The sequence below is a fragment of the Sprattus sprattus genome (genome assembly GCF_963457725.1).
Source record: "Sprattus sprattus genome assembly, chromosome: 19".
In the NCBI taxonomy this organism is placed as follows: Eukaryota; Metazoa; Chordata; class Actinopteri; order Clupeiformes; family Clupeidae; genus Sprattus; species Sprattus sprattus.
The window spans coordinates 19,906,568-19,928,511 of NC_137917.1; the positions used below are offsets into that span (position 1 = coordinate 19,906,568).

General features: G+C 44.6%; 1 protein-coding gene across 1 annotated transcript; it reads left to right on the forward strand.

The window, feature by feature from the left end:
* The first annotated feature begins 541 nt into the window (after positions 1 to 541).
* On the forward strand, positions 542 to 20,946 carry LOC308380565 (C-Jun-amino-terminal kinase-interacting protein 3). The gene is made up of 27 exons (XM_080857963.1): positions 542 to 655; positions 1,631 to 2,063; positions 2,604 to 2,798; positions 4,152 to 4,272; positions 4,455 to 4,525; positions 4,727 to 4,794; positions 5,074 to 5,140; positions 6,286 to 6,461; positions 7,295 to 7,671; positions 8,104 to 8,161; positions 8,528 to 8,680; positions 9,230 to 9,272; positions 9,464 to 9,588; positions 11,566 to 11,622; positions 11,955 to 12,083; positions 15,258 to 15,384; positions 15,730 to 15,810; positions 16,138 to 16,185; positions 16,311 to 16,452; positions 16,859 to 16,901; positions 17,002 to 17,082; positions 17,303 to 17,519; positions 17,728 to 17,899; positions 18,051 to 18,164; positions 18,736 to 18,831; positions 18,968 to 19,060; positions 19,238 to 20,946. The coding sequence occupies exons 2-27, from the start codon at positions 1,965 to 1,967 to the stop codon at positions 19,345 to 19,347; spliced, it is 3,063 nt and encodes a 1,020-aa protein (XP_080714089.1). The 5' UTR covers positions 542 to 655; positions 1,631 to 1,964; the 3' UTR covers positions 19,348 to 20,946.
* Positions 20,947 to 21,944: the final 998 nt, after the last annotated feature.

Here is a 21,944-nt window from a genome sequence, read left to right on the forward strand (position 1 = left end):
GAGCTAGCCTACTTTATAAAGCAGTTTATACCCTTACAACAACTGCAATCATAGATTTATTAAAACGGGATTCAAATCAGCACAATGCCGTACATGCGGCAACTGTGTCCAATGGATACATACCGTACATTCATAATACAACAGACGTTGGGGGGTGTGGTTGGGTGCCGTCTAGATGTTTTTAACATGTCAGCAGAATCAACACCTGGCTGACTCTGGTTCAGTCCTTACACGAGCACGGGCCCTGGAAGCTCAAAGGCTTCGTGTCATTCTGGAATAGAGGAGAGAACGATGTAAAATAAGTTATGAGAGTCAAGGAAAGCACGCATGTAATCAAAACAGGTAGATTAGCGTTGAGCAACTGGTCACATGAACTCTCGTGTCACGTGTCAATATTCAGGTTTCAGAGCCTTTTCTCAGGAAAAGAAAAGAACTGCCCCCTACCCGCCTTCGTTTGGTTGTCATTGGAGGTTACCAAGAACATGTTCACTTGGATAGGACTTACTCTTTGTCACTCACTTTTCTTATCATCATACCACACCCCCCTTTTTTAACCTGGTTAGAGTAATTGAGCCTCAGTGAAGTGGAACTTTCTTAGGGAACTCAATCAAACTCTACGAAACGTATGTGATCAGAAAAGTAGAACAACTCAAAGGTGAGTTGACGCGTCGAACAGTAAGCTAGCTACATGCCTTAAGGAAATCCTTAAGGCCATTTTGTAAGAGAAGTGAGCTGAAGTGGTAACGTAACTAGTGTACAGGGAAATGTGTTCCAGGTGTCTGTTCACGTCAGTCAATCGTAGTTATTTCGGTCTCTCCATTGCGCCTTTGTGTGCTTTTGCGGCTTGGCTGTTGTTGTTATTGTGCCGATCACAAGCGAACGCTATTCTGTCAAAGTCTTGAGGTTGAGACAGGGAGTGTGTACGTTTCGTTTTCCAAGGCAAGGCAGTGTCAGAGGAATTGCTAGCACACCACATGAATTTAGCCTGCAATATGATCTGGTCAGCAATTGCATTATTTACTAAACGGGATTGGTACATGCTGTTCAGTTGGTCTGGTGTTCATGTGGTACTTTTCAAGCACAACTGTGTTCATTCATTTGAATTTGTCCCGTCGCTATAGCCTAATAAACTTATTTTGCACAAACTTGTAGGCTACTTCGACCATAGCATGTTCGAAAAATGTTAGTGATATACAAACATCGCAAGTGGCAGGATTAATGAAACCTCCAAAACTGTCAACTGTCAGGTTAAGGTGTTTTTGCATGTGCAGAGCAGGGGCACCTGACCAGGGTTCCATGAGTTTATGTGCCTCACACAGAACGGATTAAAGAAAAAGGTCACATCTGTTGAGCCGTGTGTGTGTGTGTGTGTGTGTGTGTGTGTGTGTGTGTGTGTGGAGTCTGAGTTATAAAGTAGCTTGATGGAGGGAGTGGGGGAGGTTCTAGGTTAGTAAAGGTATTTTCCGATCAAAGAATTATGTCCGTCAGCTTACTGCTGCATATATGGTAACTTTGTGTCCATGACACTGCCACTTTGGGGTTGTGAAAGGACACATGCCACGGGACAGCTGTCATTTAAACTGGTTTTCATTGTATTGTTTAAAGCCACAACATCTGATTTGTCTTTCAGAATGGACACTAAAACACCCCCAGACATCAGCTAGATGTCACTTACACAGGTCTACATTTTTTTGCCTCAAGTGGAGGGTTCTGAGTCAGCCATGTAAAAGACAAAAATGGATGAACAAGAAATAGGCAGCCAAGTGAGAGAGGTTGTAGTGCTGCCTGGGTAGGTAATCATCATCATTAAGAAAAGGCCTATTTACAAATACTTCCCACACACACACACACAGGCCACACTTACACTGCTCACACACTCGGTGCCCACACTTACACTTTGAGTTTTTAGCGGTGAGCAGCGGCAACATTTTTTGAGGTAGTGAACTCAAGGGAGGCAAAGAAAGATGGAGTTTGGAGAAAGTGTCCTCTGTGGAGGGGCTGAGCTGGAACTTGACCCTGACATCGTCAGCGAAGAGGCAGGCAAACTCTACTCAGAACTCCAGGTAACCAATCACGATACTTACTTACCCATGGTGGTCAACGTTCTGCAAACTTGCTTTTGACACATGATTGACACAAGTTCCTCATTTTATAAATAATCGCATATCCTGTTTCCCCACCTGCGTATCTGTCTCTTAATTTGCCCAATTGTTAGAAGGGTAGCACTGCACTACTGTGATGATCTTTGTAATTAACACAGAATTTGGTAAATCTCCCCAAGATTGATTCCATGCCTCTGAAGCATGTCTTCATATCTGTCAACATATCTCCAGATATAAAGAGTTGGCTAAGAATATGATATTGGGTTTGTGGTGATCATACACTTTATGTTTGCTTTGTCTACATCATTTCTTTCTACAACTTTATCAACTTTCTGTTTCCTACAACCTCACACACTTCTCTTCCTTCTCTAATTCAATCTCTTGTCGATATCTTATTTTTCATTTCCCTATCCATCCTTTACAATCACCCCCCCCCCCCCCCCCCCCCCCATCTAATCTCTCATCTCTTCTCTCTTTCCCGCTCCCTCTCTCTCTCTCCAGACGGTGGTGGAGACCCACGGCTCGGGCGTGGTGGAGTCTCTGGTGCCGGTGATGGTGTGGGTGCTCGAGGGCCTGGCCAGCTGTCGGGCTCAGCTGCGAGAGAGGGAGGAAGAGGCAGAGCGAGAGAAGATGGAGAGAGACGAGCTGATGGAGAGATACCAGACCGAGAGAACTCTCAGGAGAGAGAGCCAGGAGGTCAGAGGTTATCATTACAGAGACTTCAGAGACATTTCAATTCAATTCAGTTGTATTTAAATAGCGCCAAAACATTAGAATTGTTTCAAGGCGCCCAGTCCCTGGACATTCACTGACATTACAGAGACGTTACAGTGATGAAGACAAAAAACTGAATGCAGACATAACCTCCTTGGCGGTGGTACTCATTCAAGAGGGTGAATATAAAACCCTGGATCAGTTTGAAGTAAAATTACGCCACACTCTCCCTTTTATTGCCTACAGAGGACATGATAGAAATAGATAAGCAATTGGTGGCTTTATAGCTAGTAAATAGATAAACTATATCAAGCTTTATATAAGATAGTCTTATAGCTTGTAAATTGCAATCAGAAGTGCTGTTTTTTGTTTTTGTTTGTGCATGTAGTGGTTATTATTATTATTATTATTATTAATAACGACAGAAGCGATTATTAAATAAGTATGCTACATGCTATGCTAAGTATTCTTTAAGTATCCTGACATATGTAAGGAATAGCTGCAAGATCTTTAATTTTGTAAAGTTAGTCATCTAGAGCACAGTACATCATATGCATGAAACACTGCATCAGCTAATACCGTCACCCAACACTAATAATCTCCATGCCTCTCTTTGTGGGTGTCTGGGACTGTTAGCAGATAGCCAGTGATGCTAATCTTTACCCCTGGGCTGATTTGTGCATTTCCACACCATGGATACAGTAGTCTGATACTCTTATGTTACAGTACAAGAGACTGGCTGATATGTATCAAATACTGTAACATTTTGTAGTTTTGTCCTATCACAACAGCTTGGATTCGAGTTACATCAAACGCAGTCTTGACCTGTTTGGAACATTTTGTGCAGTTCAAAACCATTGTGAATCATTAGTTTAAAAGCGCCGAGACTGATCGGACCTGAGCTTGATTCTTTTTCAGCCTTAGGATTTATGAATTTGCTTTTTTTAACGGGAAGTGTCGAGTCAAGATGCCATATAAGTGTTAGTTGTGCACTATGTGAGCAAATCTAATTATCTCCTGTAATCAACCAACAGTGACAGCCTCCTCTGTATAGCCTTGTGAACTTGTGTGAATAGAACTAGTGTGGTATGATTTACGGTGATAATAGTCATACTCACATAGTCATAGATCATACTGCAGAATGCTAGAGACATTTTGGTCCCCAGCCAGACCTGTAATTAAAGGTTGGCCTTGAGTTAGTTAGTTTCTCTCGAAAGGTAGTGTGTTTGGCCTGGGGTATTTATGGCTGTAATTTGGTTTAATCTGTAAATCATCCTAAATGTTTGTGCGTTTAATTCTCTCCTCTTTCACCGCGCCACCCTCCCACCCTCTCAGAAATATCTGGAGCTGGATGACCAGTTTGAGCAGGAGCGCAGGGCCATGAGAGGAAGAGAGAAACAGAGAGAGAAGAGAGAAAGAGAACTGGAGAAGAAAGCCAGGGAACAAGCTGACCAAAGTGAGACTGCACCCACAGCTTCTGTCTCTTACAACCACACTTACCGCTACCCTTTGCACAGTGTAATTTGAACTGTAAACATAACTTCTTATTTCAATCGGTTTGATGTGTTTTAATGTTTTGATTGACCGGTTTTGAAGTGTCTGTGTAGATATTGGTTGTGTGTGTCTCATTTGAAACAGTGGGGGCCCTGGAGGAGCAGAGGATGGGTCTTTCGCGAGAGCTGAACACGCTGAAACACACGCACAACAAGGTCAGCCACTGCTGTAAATATGATGGCTAATATCTTTGTGTGTGTGTGTGTGTGTGTGTGTGTGTGTGTGTGTGTGTGTGTGTGTGTGTGTGTGTGTGTGTGTGTGTGTGTGTGTGTGTGTGTGTGTGTGTGTGTGTGTGTGTGTGTGAGAGACAAAGAGAATGTGAACAATGAAACAGTTACTCTCCTTATCGGTCTCAGTTTATGCTGACGCATCGGGAACTACTGGAGAAGAGGAAGGAGTCTGAGAGTGAGGGGTCCCCTGGAAGGTGACTTGCAGTGTTTTTCTCCTCATTTATTTTGTCATGACTTTGCAAAACCTCAGCAGACCTGATGAACTGTGCATACTGTGTACTGTAACACATGCTGGGCATTTTACGATGAGTTTTACTACGGCTAATGCGTGGATAATGATAATGTGTGTACCATATTATTATTATATTATTTTACTATCGATGAGGTGTGTACCATAAATAATTTAACTATTGATAATGTGTGTACTATAGATCATTTTACTATGGATAATGTGTTTTTGTTTCTCTGTTCAGGAATCACATTCACTTAAAGAGTGTGGGGCATGCTTATGATAATATAGAGTCCAGACTGGGTGAACAGGTAAGCCTCCATCAGGGCTGTCGGCTACCTTTATACTCTGAGTTTAATCAGAGACAGCCCACTTGAACACACGCACACACACAGACACACACACACCCACAGACAGACACGCACACCCACAGACACACACACACACACACACATGCTCACAGACACACACACACCCACAGACACACACACACACACACACATATGCCCACAGACACACACACACATATGCCCACAGACACACACACACCCCCACAGACACACACACACCCCCACAGACACACACACACCCCAACAGACAGACACGCACACCCACAGACAGACACACACAGACACACACACCTGCTCACAGACACACGCACACCCACAGACAGACACGCACACCCACAGACAGACACGCACACCCACAGACAGACACGCACACCCACAGACACACACACACACACACACACCCACAGACACACACACACACCCACAGACACACACACACACCCACAGACACACACACACACACCCACAGACAGACACGCACACCCACAGACAGACACGCACTCCCACAGACACACACACCTGCTCACAGACACACACACCTGCTCACAGACACACACACCTGCTCACAGACACACACACACCCACAGACAGACACGCACACCCACAGACACACACACACCCACAGACACACACACCTGCTCACAGACAGACACACACACCCACAGACAGACACACACACACACAGACAGACACGCACACCCACAGACACAGACACACACCCACAGACAGACACGCACACCCACAGACACACACACATGCTCACAGACACACGCACCCCCACAGACACACACACACCCACAGACACACACACATGCTCATAGACACACACACACACACCCACAGACACACACGCACACCCACAGACACACACACATGCCCACAGACACACACACACCTGCTCACAGACACACACACACACCCACAGACACACACACACACACAGACACGCACACCCCCAGACAGACACGCATACCCACAGACAGACAAGCACACCCACAGACACACACACATGCTCACAGACACACACATACACACACACACACAGACACACACACACAGACATACCCACACACAGACATACTCACAGTAACTTTATCTTATGGCAGAATGAATCGAAATCCAATGTGCGTTCCATCCCCATTCTACTGGAACCTCCAATAACCAGGGACGACCAAGCGACTGATGATGCCATGATGAAATCCATCAGCGACCCTTCCTTCATCAATGACATCATTAGTTCGACCCCAGAGTTGAGCCATCTGGCCCAGTTTATGGAGTCAAGGTGAAGTTCTCTCCCACCGCAGTTACCCCTCCTCATGCACAGCCATCTAGAGCAGGGGTTTTCAACTGGTTTTGTCCCAGGGACCACCATTCTGACTAGAAAGTAATTTGTGGCCCACTGATATGCCTGCACGCGTGTGGTCTTTGTAACCGCCGCCGCCACGGCCACAACCCCTGCACAGATATCCTGCCTATAACACAATATTTTCACTATATTCAAGAGTAATCTGGAAATGTGTTGAACTATCAAAGCAAATTCATAAAAATGGTCAACAAAGGCTCATGTCGCGGACCCCCTGCAATGCTGTCGCGGACCACCAAGGGGCCACGGACCCCCTGTTGAAAACCCTTGATCTAGAGGCTACTCAGCCAGTGCCCTCATGTACACTTCATAGGAATAGTATAGATATTTAATTCCACACAGCTGTTCCAAGGTGATGTGTGAACAACTGTATACACACACACACACACACACACACACATACATCAGTCTGACCTCAACGTGACTGTAGTCGTGTGTGTCTTGTGATCTCACAAAAGTAAACAAAAAATAAACAGTAAAACGATATTCCATGTCACAACTTTAAAGCCTAAAAGTGTTCAGCACCATCATGCTGTTAGGATTTTGCCTACTCTGGGCTTTTGTTAAACAATGGAGTGACCCCACTTATAACGTTTGGGATTAGTCATCCCATAAATAGAACAGAACAGAATAGAATAGAATAGAACACAATAGAATAGAATAGATGGAATAGAATTCAGTGTTGTATGGGCGAGGGGTGAGAGTCTTGTTCTCCATTCCGTTACCTCATGGCTCTGTCTGTGTGTCTGCAGTACCCCAAAGCACAGTGTTACAGAGAGCAGCACAGAGAACCACAACACCAGCCTGGAGGACGAGATGATGGAGAGAAAGGATGAGGAGACCACAGAGGAGAAAATGGAGCGTAATGGAGAGAGCAGGGAGGAAAAGAATAAGGAGGGACCTGGGGAAGAAAAAGAAGAAGAAGAAGATGAAGGCGGCGGAGGAAAAGGAGGAGGAGAAGGAGAGGCCAAGAAGGAGAAGGAGGTACTGGAAGAAGTGGAGGAGGAGGTGGAGGAAGACTTGGAAAGTCTGGAGTGGGAGCTGAGGAACACGGACTCTGTCTTCTCGGAGCTGTCTGAGCTCAGCAGGGAATACCTGGAGAGCGTGGACCAGGGGGCCAGCGTCCGAGGTGAGGGGGGATCAGAGAGGTCTAGGAGGAGGATGAGGGAGGGAAGACAGACAGTGATTCTGGTCAAAGTGAAGATGGAAAAGATGTGATGAAAACTTAGAGTTAATGTCTAAAACTAGTGAGCTAACAGCCTGTACACTTGACTTGTAAAGCTGGCCTGCAGTACAGTGGTTTGAGTGATACATGTAGTGAGAGATTGCAGTAATTACATTTTATTACATTTTGCCCTGGTTTGAAAGTCAAAACTAAATGGTGAAAAGCCCTTCACACTTGCATGTGTCACACTGGCATCAGATATCAGGCTTTGTGGTGTGTTTGTTCATATTGTGTGTGTGTGTGTGTGTGTGTGTGTGTGTGTGTGTGTGTGTGTGTGTGTGTGTGTGTGTGTGTGTGTGTGTGTGTGTGTGTGTGTGTGTGTGTGTTTCATTGCAGGCAGCACTGACCAGTTTGATGAGATACTTTCTCAATATGAGGAACTAAAACGTACCCAGTAAGATTCTTCTGTTTACCTTCGAGTCTGATCACTAAGGAATGTCTTATTGTTGCGACACTTAAAGCAACACTGCAACAATTTACCCCTTTTTGAGGTGTGTTTTGTTTATGAAAAACCACGTCTAGCATAATCTTCAGATTCATTTTGTTTGAATATGCTCATGTGTGAGGCAGTGGTGCCTCTTAGATCACTGATTAACTATTTAGAACATATCAGCCCCATATCAGTGCTTTTTGTGACACAGATGGTGTTCAAAGGAAGTCCCACGATGGACAGTTATGACTGATAGTTTTTAATTTTACTTATCTATCCAGCCATCCATCTGTCTTTTACACTTACGCAATCTCGTTTTCTCTCTCTCAGTGAAATGGTGGACGCGGCTAGGAAGGCTCTCATCTGTCGTGTGGAGGAGCTGACCAATGAGAGGTCGGCTCTTAACCTAGAGGTCCATTCCTCTCAGGAAACCATCGTGCGATTGGAAGGCAGGATGAGGGAGATGGAGGAGGAGACAAAACGGTGAGAGCAGAAAGAAAGAAATAAAAGGGAGGAAGGAAGGACGTAGCATTTGCAATGTGCTGATAAAAGGAGAATGTGAGCATCATCACTTTCTAGCAGATCCTGGTTGATCTCCTCACCGTGCACAGGAATTTTGAAGGGCAGTTGCTCTGCCATGGAAAAAAGGGGCAACACGTTCATTTTTGTCACCGCCGCTGCTCCCCACCAATAGGGGTGTGAAGTTTGATGTGCATAGTTTTCCAAATGGTCCGTTAATTATCCCAAAGAAGCACAGCCACACAATGATGAGAAGATACACTTGGCGATAACTAGTTAGATCTATCGGGATCACTCTATCTCTCTCTTTCCGTTTATAGATGCTTAATGAGTTTAATGATGTTCTCCAGTGTCCTAAAGATGTTGTCATTATCTCATCGTATTATCTCATTATCTTGATTTCTTGTCATGCATCGCCTCAACTTATGTGCCCATCTGACATGTTGTCATAAGCGACTGACTCTGGCGTCATGGTAACCTCCCGCTCCCCTAATAATTATCTCTGTCCTGCAGAATTCGCAAAGAGCTTGAAGCAACTCAGTCAGATGACCCTGAGGTAAGAGGTTTGTGTGTGTGTGTGTGTTTGTTTTTGTGTGTGTGTGTGTGTGTGTGTGTGTGTGTGTGTGTGTGTTTCTGTCCATTCTGAATGACAAATCGTACATGACTCAGTCATATTGTTATATAAAATACCTCTTGTAATTATATAACTACCGCTATGATGTTTATCTCTCTTTTCCTTCCGCCCAGTCCGTTCCCGTGTCCCTGCGGAGGTTCTCTCGGTCGGAGATGGCGCGGGTGGTCATGGAGAAGAACCAGTATAAGGAGCGTCTGTTCGAGCTGCAGGAGGCTGTGAGGCGTAGCCAGTCTCTCCGGTGGGCTGGGCGGCTCTTGGGCTGAAGTCTCATTCTCTTTACTATCTCTAACTGACCCCTAGTATGTACTCCACTGAGCTTAGTATGTACTCCACTGAGCTTAGTATGTACTCCTCTGAGCTTAGTATGTACTCCATTGAGCTTAGTATGTACTCCACTAAGCTTAGTATGTACTCCATTGAGCTTAGTATGCACTCCACTCTCGTGTTACTAATGCAAGTAGTCAGTCGTGAAATGGTGCAGGCAGGCATTCTAATCCAATACGCTTTTTGGCAAATTTCGGTGAATGGCTCCTCATGGTCCTCTAGCTGTGTGTTCTTTCTGTGCGCTCAAAAAAGGAAAACTCTGATGATTGTACATAGTCTTGGCTCTGTGAATTTGTCTGGGAATTCCCTGCCCCTTCACTGCATTGCATTTGCTCAGTTAGTCTGGCCAACTATCATCAGCGATCCACTTCACTCACGTAATTGGACACGCCTTTAACCAATCAGACCAACGATACTATACAACAATACAACGATCGGTAATAAAGCAAACACATATTTTTTCTGTATGAATTGTTCCAGGGCAAGTTTCTGTTCTGTTTTCAAAGAAAACTTGCCTTATCGAAGTTTTGCGGTGCTTCGGCGGCCACCATGTCCAATGTTTAAAAACTCTCCGTGCAGTAGAATTTGTAACGTAGCCGTGGTAAGTTTAAATCCGCCAATGGCGCGCCAGGTAGCCAAAAGCCAGTTTGTGATTGGCTCCAAGGATTGTGGAAATCTTGAAATGAACGGGTATCCATACTTGGCCAGACCCAGTTCTGAGGCAAAATCAATTTGGCCGGAAGAAGTGGGGCGGGACTTCCCAGACTATCTGTGAATGGGAAACAAACGAAAATAGGGGTTTTGACCCTACTGAAAAGAAGGGTGTAATTGTGTAAATTGTTAAGGTCAAATATCCACAATCATTCGCCAGAATCGCAGACTCCCCCTTTAAAGGCACCCAGTGCAACTTTATAGGCTTGAGACTCGAAAAATAAACATTCAATTTCTAGTCTTTTTTACACGTAGTAAGTTTCAATAACTCCATACCATTACATATCGACATTCAAGGAGCAAAGATGAGACGTTTTTGTGTGGTGAGAACTGATAGAAAATCATACACAACAACAATCGCTGGTGGGGAGAGGCCATTTTTCCATTGACTGGAATCCTGCTTTATTTATTGGTGGCACCAAGATTTGGGGGAAAAATGGCGGCGATAGTTGTTGTTTACGATTTTCTATCAGTTCTCACCACACAACGACGTCTCATCTTTGCTCCTTGAATGTCGATATGTAATGGTATGGAGTTATTGAAACTTACTACGTGTAAAAAAGACTAGAAATTGAATGTTTATTTTTAAGCCTCGAAAGTTGCACTGGGTGCCTTTAAGTCAAAACAAGGGTTTGAGGTGCTGCCCGAATCAATTGGAAAGCAGTACAGTACAATGTGGCAGCAGGGCTTCAGTCAGGTGCAAGAGGGCTTGAGTTTCATGGAGTGAAGCACAGCGTTGCTGTCTCTCTGTCAGGCCACGTCTCTCAGTACCGGTCCTTTGATGATGGGCTCAACAGGGTCAGGAGAAGTCTCAGTGAGTGTAGCAGGTTAGAGCCAGGGCTCTGGTGTCACTGCAGCCGTCAAGTTACAGCAACTGATGACCCACAAGTAGAAGTAAAGCATGATGCATCACTAAACCACTTCAGAGGAGGCTCAGCCATAGAGCTTTGGTTGCTGGACAAGTCCGGCACTGATTGGTTAACTACTTTGTGAACACATTTTTTTTTTAGTCTGATCTAATGACTGCTCTCTGCTGTTCTAATGACTGGTCTCTGCTGGTCTCTACTGGTCTCTACTGGTCTAATGACTGGTCTCTGCTGTTCTAATGACTGGTCTCTGTTGATCTAATGACTGGTCTTTGCTGCAGTAGTGATGCCCTGTTCTCTCTGTCTGCCATTAGAGTCGCCAAAGATGAGCGGAGTCCTATTGAGGAGGGGAAGAGCACTGTCTGGAAGAGGTGAGGGAACATTTATAGTATAAGGGTTTGTCTTGCATGTCTATATATTCATAGAGCTTCTCACGTCTGTTTTAAAACTTCATTAAAGCTTCTTTAAAACTCTCACCGTTAGTGTGTGGAAGGTTGTTAACGTGCCGTATGGACTGAACCATAGAACCATTTGGTCAACAAAAATTGAAATTTGGCACAAAGTATTCCTTTATGCCTTTTTTTCTGTGCAAACTTTACCAGTTGTCTTCAGTCTATTGTCTACAGTCTATATCATTTAATATTCCTGAAACTGTCCTAAGTGCTCCTGACCACTGATGTCTGCATGTCTTGCTTCATTTCAGGTTCAACCGTCTCTTTGGCCTTGTCTCCCCGCCCGCTTCTCTGGCAACCAGTGTGCCCAGGTTGACGCCCACCACTCAGTCGCCCACAATGTCTCCACGGCGACTGACTCTCAGCGACACCCAGACAGAGTGAGTGGCTTTCTCTCTGTTCCAGGTGCATCCCACTGAGGGGTGATGGCCATCAAGGGTCTCTTCTGAACAGATATTCAGACATAAACACCATAAACAGCTAATGATCTGGGGCCGTATTCACAAAGAATCTTAGGGCTAAAAGTAGCTCATAAGTGGCGAATTTAGGAGAAACTCCTAAAAATAATGGGCGTGTCAGTCTTAAATTTAGGACTCCAATTTTTTTTTACTAAGCGCAATTCACAAAGTATTTTATCCCTAAAAGTAGCACCTAAGTCTAAGACAGCTTAAAACTCCTCATGAGGACTCCTAAGTCACTAAGACTTATTCACAAAAAATCGTAAGATGGCTGCAGCCGACTTGGAATTGATAAAAGACATTGCTTAAACCGTGAAGGTATTGATATTGTCGTAGAATTAGCGCGGGATGCAATGACGCCTTTAAACAACGATGTGTCCCGAAGTGAAATGTTTGGAAACATAAAGATAGCCTATTTGGCTTCGCGGAAAACGCAAATGACGACACTGGGAATCATCAGTCAGCCGTTTAATTCATCAAACTATCAACGCACTGTAGACCCCACATCATCCAACAGTTTATCCAGTTGCCTTTGGACAATCGCTTACACAAGATCAACGTCAATTGCATGGCGTTCGCAGGAATGTCCAGTGACGGGACACACATTACAATAATTGCCCCATCAAAAGATGAGGACGTTTTCGTCTACCGTGGCCTGGATGTACCGATGACTCGTGCATTTCAACGGAGAGCTGTCTGCAGCAGGTTTTTGAGAACTTACCAGCTGGATGCCGCTGGGGTGACAGTGGCTATTGGTCCTGGGACCAGTAGGCTTTCGCTTAGGCTACGTTTCACGTTCGTTTCGCTTTGATCAATTAAGATTGGAGGGCTTGAAGGGCCGTATGTGCTGATATTTGAAGTGGTCAAGGGCTGGAAATATAATAGCCTAACAGTTTGCTGGGTGCTTTAATTATTACTGCCTTGATTACATGCAATTGCCATATTTTATATTGATCGCTTAATGTGCAAAGTGTCATTCCCGTTGGATGCACAAACTTGTCATCATGCGTGTGCATTCTGCTAACTGCACTGTCCATAACTATTTAATATGACTTAATTTGAAGCCTAGGTTATTCTCTTATTTTCAGTTGATATAGTGGGATTGTTAGAGGGACGTCACAAATTAGTTTTTAATGAGAGAGCCTGTCAACAACCAATCACCGTCCTCACCCCTTCTAAACTCGTGCATGAGAATCAACGTCATCCATAGCAACGGTGCTTTTATCTTAAGCTTAGGAGTTTGTATTATCCTTAGTATGAGTAGGTCTCAGAGTCGTTGTGAATCACTTTTAAGAAATTACTTCTACGTAAAATGTTTTAGCGCGAGTTAGGAGCACTCTTAGTGGTAAGATAAAAAGCTTTGTGAATACGGCCCCAGGCAGGCAGATTTTCATATATAAACACATTAACAAGCTAATGATCAGGCCAACAGCTCAACATACATAAACACATGAAACAGCTAATGATCAGTCAGACAGATATTCATACAAAAACACATTAAACAGATAATGATCAGGCAAACAGATACTCTTACGTTAACACATTAAACTGCTAATTATAAGGTAAACAGATAGTCATACATGAACCCATCAAACAGCTAATGATCAGGCAAACAAATACTCACACTAAACACATTAAGCAGCTTACAATCAGACAATCAGATACTAATACATAAACACATTCAATGCCCAGCATTCAGGCACACACCTGCTCTTGTTTCAAGCACTAACATGGCCTGCAGACACACACATACTGAAACACATTAAACACCCAACATTCAGGCTCACACACATACTCAAACATCCTAATGTTCAAGGACGTAGGAACACATACTAAAATACAAACTGGGCTACACTGGCTAAAAGTGACTAAATTAAAACTAAGCTAGAGGGGGGTGGATTAACTCCCTTTTGGCATCGAGTATAAATGCAACTACTGTAGGGTTGATGGATTTATATACACATCAATGGGGATTATTCACATCAATGTATACTGGTTGCATTTCATTAACGTGTTTCTGTTAAAGTTGCCCTGACAACCTTTCTTTTGATCCCACAAGACAAAAGACCTTGCAAAAACCCTACCTTCACTGAATAAACATAATTAATGAACCACAGTATTTACATTTACATTTAGTCATTTAACAGACACTTTTGTCCAAAGCGAGGAACAAGGGAGAGAACAGTCAAGCTACGAGCAATAAAGACCTAGTGTAACAATAAATACTACTTTACATAACAAAAAAAAAGGAAAAGAAAAAGAAGTGCAGGAATGTAACTGCTATAAGCACAGTGTGGCGCATTGAGCATAGCGCTTAACTGTTGTGTTTTTAGAGGTATACTCTAAACAGGTACCCGTTTGGTAAGGTTACATTTGCCATAGGCCACATACACAGGCATGACAGGGCAAGCCCAAGGTGGAGGCACGTAGCCTGGGGAGACCCCTCTTCCCCGTTTGGTACTGGTGCCCTTTTCAGACTGAGAGCCTTGTGATCGACTCTCAAGAAGGGCCTCAAAACAAATCAACCAGTGTCATACAGGTGACCAGCAACTGGTCATAGTGACATTTCTGCAGGCTATTATGGCCTTTTGTTGAATAATGTACAATGTTATCTTGCGTATTACATTCATTATGTAACATTATGACGTAGATTGGAGGTATGACCCGTGGAAGGTGATCTTTCTAGGGGAACTTCCGAAAAAAAGATCTATCAGTTGGTGCGTACAACCCATCTGTAGCCCTGTGTTCTGCTGCTCAGTCAGTATGAATCATGTGAACTACATTCAACATCAGCCATGCATCAGGAGCTGGATTAAGTTTCTAGACTTAGTACAGGATTCTGGGCTCCTTATGAAATACTAAGTCAACCTTCTCTCCCCCTCCCTCCCTCCCTCCCTCCCTCCCTCCCTCTCCCCTTCCTTTCTCTCCCTCCCCCCTCTCTCTCCCCTCATTCCCTTCTCTCAATCTCTCTCTTCTCTCTCTCTCTCTTTTACCTGTCTGTCTGTCTGTCTGTCTGTCTGTCTGTGTGTCTCTCTCTCTCTCTCTCTCTCTCTCTCTCTCTCTCTCTCTCTCTCTCTCTCTCTCTCTTTGATCCAGTTGCTCCTTCTCTCCGCGCGTGAGGAGGAGGGAGCTGTACAGAGAGATCCGCTCTCACGTGTGGGGAACTCTGGGTAAACGACAGGTCCATGGGTGGAGCATGCCTCTATCCCATACCAACATACAGGTGTGTTCTCACACACACACACACACACACACACACACACACACACACACACACTCACACAAACGCTTGCTCTCATTTCATAAAGATGATTTATGAAACACACAATTATGTCTCTTTGTCTGCTGTATTTCAAGGGCATACACACACACACACACACACACACACACACACACACACACACACACACACACACACACACACACACACACACACACACACAATATCCACCTCTCAAATAACTTCTGAAATGAGCTCTGTGTGTATGTGCATATTTACACATACATGGAGAAAATGAAGCCCAGTTGTTGAACTAAACTCTGCGCACACACACACACACACCCCCAGGACCCTTCTGCGCCTGAGCCCAAAGACGTGCCTGTCCTGGTACAGCTGAGACTGCTAGACCAAAAAGACGCCACAGCCAAGGTAACACTGGGCCGGTCCTTTGGCCCACCTATTCACAGCTGATGAATGATGGGGATGAATAGAGAGAAAAGGGTGTGTGTGTTGATTCAGGAAATACTTTGGTGAGGTTGAATACGTGTTTTTTTGGTCTTGTAGAGAGAGTGGGCGAATAGAATGTTGACTGTTATGTGTTATGTGTTATATGTATTTTTTGTTTTATGTATTCAGTAATATGGAATAATTATTTTGTTGGTGGCTTTCCTCTGTTTTTTTTACAAAAAGCCATAGATTAAAAATCTGTCACAGACTTGAATTTACTAACTAACTTACTCCTCTCTCTGTCCATAGCTAACATGTGCTGTTGCAGTCACCCCTGAGGTCGCCAAAGAGCAGATAGTAAGATCATCTCGCCAACTGTTCCATCTGTCTGTATTTCCTCAGGAATAGAGCTGCCTGTCCTAGATTAGTGTCTGTCATGACCTGCCTGTCACTCACGCAAAACATTCAACTCCTGCATTCAGTGTTCCGTCTGGACTCTCTCTGGCCCTGCCTCCAGTAGTGATGTCACAGTCATTGACCCGGCTCGGTCCAATACCATCCTGGATCAGTTCAGCCTCCCGCCCACCTCTCCTGCTCTGTGTATCTGTGCAGTGCCCCCTACAGGTTAGTGCAGGCATCAGGGCAAATACTGTGTGTTCTCAAAATGAGATCCAAAAGACAGATGCGCTTGCAATTAGTAAATCTCTTGTATTACTGATTAAGTCACTCTTAGCAAAAACGTAACACAGCACAACACCTGACAATGAATGTTTCTGGTCATTTACAAATCTATTACCAACTGTTAGTACATAGGAAAGGTCCATGGATAAAGGCATGACATGATACAGCTGGATGATGGTGTGATGTGTTCACATAAATGTATGAGATATTTCCACCCATTATGGTTTCCTCATATTGTCATCTATGGATAACGTGCGGTATCATTTCAAAACAAAGACTACAGCGCAGAAAAGGACGTTTTTCAGGTTTTATTCTCTTGCACTGACGCTCCGGTTTTCTTCCTCTACAGGAGAGAGCTCTGGGACTGTCTGGATAGGAACTCAGGATGGGGGGTGAGTGGCTAGACTCAAATAATGGACAAACGATCATAACTACACTCTTATTATCAAACTATGAAATGAAACGTGTGTTTGGGTCCTTCCTGTCCTCTAGTCTCCTGGTGCATTCGGCCTCCACATCTAGACGGAGGTGTCTTCAGTCAGTCACTCTTACAGAGGGGGTACATTCTCTGACGTGAGTTTCTTTACAATTTTCAGAAATTCAGTACTCAATTAGCCCTTAGCTGTTTTTGTCCTCAGCTTATTCTGACCTCATTTGACCACAGAAACTGCTCTAAGGAAGTGTGTTTGTGTGTGTTTGTGTGTGTGTGTGTGTGTGTGTGTGTGTGTGTGTGCGTGTGTGTGTGTGCCGCGCGCTGTTTAAATAATGGGATGTATCTCCTTTCTCCGATCAGGTATTCACAGGGTAAAGTGATAGCTGGATTAGCCAATGGAAGGCTGGCTTTCTTCAGCCACAGCACAAGTGGCTGGGATCTCCAATCAAAAGAGGAGATGTCTCTGGGTTCACCACCTGTGCAACCCATTCGCTGTTGCCTAGCAAAAGGGGAGGGATTATGGGTCGGTTACTGGAACAAGATTCACATGATCAATATAACAAGTCAGGAAGTAGAGGTGAGCCTTAAAGACACAGACAAAGACAGACATACACAATTCCCTTGTTTTTGTTCTTCTGTTCACTCCGTTGTGTCCTGTCTCTCTCTCTCTCTCCATCTCCTCTCTCTCTTTTGCGCTTTCCCTTTCTCTCTCTCTCTCTCTCTCTGTCGCTCTCTCTCTTTTTTTCTTTCTGTCTATCTCTCCCTCCCTCTCCTCTCTCTCCCAGAAATCATTTCCAGTGTCGGAGCGCAGTGAGCAGCAGGTGCGTTTCCTGTGCGCAGCAGGAAGTGGCGTCTGGGCTTCCTGTCGGCTGGACCCCACCCTCCGGCTCTTTGACTGGGCCACCGGGCGGCCGCTTCAGGAAGTAGATTTGTCACCCATGGTGACCAAAGCTCTAGGTAAGAATGAAAAGGCAATGATTTTTTGCCTTCATTTACATAAATATGTTGTCTATCACTGAGGATACTGAGGTCTGTGCCATTATGGGTAACTTTGTAATTTGGAGTAGGCCAGCTCACATCCTCTCTCCCATCCTCGGTCTCCTGTCAGGTGCTGGTTTCCGGTCCCTGTCTCCTCTCCAGGTGTCTGCGCTGGCCGTGATCTGCAGCCGCCTGTGGGTGGGCACGGGCAGTGGAGCCATTTTCTCTGTCCCCCTCACTCTCAGTGAGTAAAAGATTTTGATATAATTTGACCAACATCTTGGAGGAATGCTGAAATACACACAAACAGTTAAACATTAACTCATCACTGACACTGACTCCATGCTATTCTTTAAAAGTTAGAAAGCCTTATCCAGTAGCACCCCACAAACAACAGCAGGCGTCTATGTCAGTCTTTCCTTTGAAGCAATAGCTTTTTCCTCTTTTTCCTCCATTTTTTTATTTATTTATTTATTTTTGGGCTTTTTGCCTTTGATTGGATAGGAAAGTGAAGAGAGACAGGAATTGAGCTAGAGAGAGATTGGGAGTGGGATCTGGAAATGACCACAAGTCTGAGTCGAACCTGGGTCCCAATGGGTATTCAGGCCCATCCATGGTACGGGGCTGCTGCCTGCGCCACAGCTCCCTCACAAATGGCTTTTTATTTGTCAGTGTGAAGATGTCAATTAATGAGGATGAGCCCAGTTGCCTTAAGTTTGTAGTGGGGATTCCATTGGAAACAACAGAGGGCTGTTTAGAACTTGCTTACCTAAGAGAGTTACTCTGACCTCTCCTCATTATGACCTCCTTGTTAGGCTCCGAGTCATCCATCCCATACTGCACTCTGGCCTTGGCGCAGCTGTGTTACCATGGCCACCGTCAAGCAGTCAAGTTCATCATCTCTGCACCTGGTGAGTGATGTCACCTCAGCTCATAGCACCATTAGTGTTTACACGAGCAGACAGCAAATAATACGTCTAATACCTTTTCTGACTCTGGTTTGTAACCTACCCACTCCTCTCCGTCATTCCCTGCCTTCTCCGTCAGGCTGTCATACCTCCTCCCCAACTGCAGAGGCCGAAAATTCATCTGCTCAGCTTATTTTGAGCGGGGGAGAGGGCTACATTAATTTCCGCATTGGTAAGTGACCATCAAAGTCTGACCATCCTCTCCCATGGATGCTGCAACACGTTTTTGCTAATCAGCACCTCCTCTCAGCACCTGACAATGAAGTCTTCATAGCATTGATATATGTATCGCCTTAATGGTAATAAGGTTTGAATAATGACAGACGTATTGTTTTTTTCTTTCCAACAGGCGATGACGCGAGTGATGGAACACCTGAGAATTCTCCTCAGCGTTCTGAACGCTGTCACATGATCATCTGGCAGAGTGCCAGCCCTTCAGTACCCAACCCTGCCCTCTGACCCTTTGACCCTAACCTCTGACCCTTTGACCCTAACCCTAACCTCTGACCTGCTCCTTCTCCTTCAACTTTGGGTGGGGGGGGGAGCTGTAAAACATCTCAGCCTTACCATCTCTGTTGCCTTGAGGTGGTGGGAGCGAGCTTTATGACCGCCCAGCTGCACAGTATTCAGGGTCACTGCCTTAACTGTTAACTGGGGACTTTAAATACACGACCTGCAATGAATATGCAGTAAACCTACATCTCATGGCTTAATACCTTACAGGTGGAATAATTATGCTTTTAAAAGCACCATACATGGCTCTCTGGATTCTGGAGGATCTCTATTCTGTTGTGAATGTGTACTATCTATGCTGGTCTTAAGCTGTCACCCAAGTGTAGACTTCCAGGACAACCACAGGTTTTGGCATTGGTTGGAACCGGGCCCTATGCTACGCATGTTATGTGCCTTTTTAATTTGTTGTGATGCGAGTTGCAGTGAATTGGTCAGTATTTACGTTTTTTTTTTCTGTTTTTCTCACACTGATAACCAGTCCTTATCTGACCTCATGCAAGACGATCAATGTAATCCTCTCATGTGAAAGTTTAAGAGTTGTGACCGACAGTAATAATCCCCTCATGTTCTTCATCGTTGCGACCCTCGTCATGTTTATCCCTGCCCCAACATGTGTCAGTTAATGTGAGTAAGTTCATCTTTAGCCGCTCAGGTCGTATCAGTTACCAGTGACAGTTGCTCCATCCATCCTTCCCACCCTAAGCGTCCGTACCTTGTACGAATAGCTAAGTGATTAAGTTTGTGTGAGTGAGAATTGCTTGAGACCATCTGACAATCATCTGAGTGTGAAAGAAAGAATTAATGAATGAGTCCCCACTGGTTGCAGGAAGATGGAGGGAAGAGAGAGACTCAATTGAGCAGTTGAGGTGTGTGGTGGTGGTGGTGGTGGGGTGTGTGTGTGTGTGTGTGTGTGTGTACCTGAGATAGAATCTGATGAAATAGGATGAGGGCTGTCGTTCACTGGACCTCTATGCAAATGTCAATGGAATCCAGTCATCTCTGTGCTTTGCATGCAGAGCAACTGGGTAAAGGCACTTTATTCTTGTCATGCAGATAATGTGACCATTTATGCATTATGGTGTACAACTTCTCTTGCTGTCAAACTCTGCCAGTCGTCACTCTAGAAAAAGGCTCAGCACTTGTAACCATTTGTTTTAAGAGCCTTCGTGTAGTAATATACTCACCTCTACATATCTGAAACCAATGATCAAAGTGATATTTAATTGTGTGTCTGCTACGAATTGTGTCCTAAATTTATGTAAGAGATTTGGGGTTGTAAACCTCTAGTTTTGCAGTATTTTCCAGTGTATGTGGAGGGTGATGGAGTATGTTGTGGAATGGTGACCCATCTTTTGTGATTCAGATTTATCAAACAATGAATGACCGTAAAGAAACTATGAGATGTATTAAGGATGGAAAATTGTTTCTGTGTATATATATATATTCTAATTAAACCCATCTGTGTTATGGTGACTGGTATGGTTAAATATCAGAAGTTGTGCAACACAAAGCCTTTTTCTTTAATAAACACACAATTTTAAAGTCTGGGTTTTTCTACATTGAAGAAATCAGGTATTTTACAAATTGTACACAAGCTTGAAGAGTTTGAAATTGTATACACTAGGACACATTTGGCACTGATACATCCAAACAGAAATATTTCACACTCCGCAATCGCACTTCTATAACTGAATGCACAATAAAATCATAGTTACATTTTTCTATTTAATCTCAAACACCCCCAATGTGGTCGCCCGGTCCTGGTCGGTGGCCACGCTGATATGAGTAGGTTGTCTGCCTGGAAAGGTCCATAACCCCTCCGCTCACGCTTCGCTACGGCTCCTGTGAGGCCTACGTATCCGGCGACTAAGCGAACGGGCGATGCGATCCACTGCGCTTCGTTTGTAGGTCAACTTTTTGCCAAACGCCAGACCCTCGATGTTTCCGCTGTACCACATCACCCAGCCACCCATAGAGAGAAGAATAAACAGCGCGCCAGAGTACACCAGTAGGTCGCCAAAGTCTCTGCCTCTGATCTCCAGGGGCGCGAAGACACCGATAAGCAGGGATGCAACGCCAAGCAGGTCCATCAGCACGGCGAATACCAGCACAAACTTACAGTGAGTCAGTCCACTACCATCCTCGGACGTATCCTGTGTGAGGAAAGAGATGACATAAAATAGACATGATGGGACAAGTGCAGATTCAGGAAAAACAGGGAACTTAATGACAGGATGGAGATAACAGGTGGACATGCAGCATGTATGAGCATGCAGAGGACTTCAGCAGATAGCCTATATTTGTTAGTTGACCGAATAGCTGTTCACATTCTCAGGATGTTTTTTTGAACAGCATAACTCTTGCCACTACAGTTGAGGCGCGTCTCTGGGCGTGGAGGGTGGCGGTTGAGCTAATGCAACACTCCCGGGAGTAGTCCGAGTAGGCTACTTCAGTGACAACCCCGTTGACAGTAAACAAACCTGGGTTAACTCAGAGGAAGTGGTTAACGTCATTAAGGACGAGTCCTGTGACTGTTTCGTTAG

Bases quoted from the DNA above. Each gene is read 5' to 3' on its own strand.
- LOC308380565 (XM_080857963.1), top strand. From the start codon at position 1,965: ATGGAGTTTGGAGAAAGTGTCCTCTGTGGAGGGGCTGAGCTGGAACTT. The intron at 2,064-2,603 runs GTAACCAATCAC...CTCTCTCTCCAG, and splicing joins AACTCTACTCAGAACTCCAG to ACGGTGGTGGAGACCCACGG. The intron at 8,681-9,229 runs GTGAGAGCAGAA...TCTGTCCTGCAG, and splicing joins ATGGAGGAGGAGACAAAACG to AATTCGCAAAGAGCTTGAAG.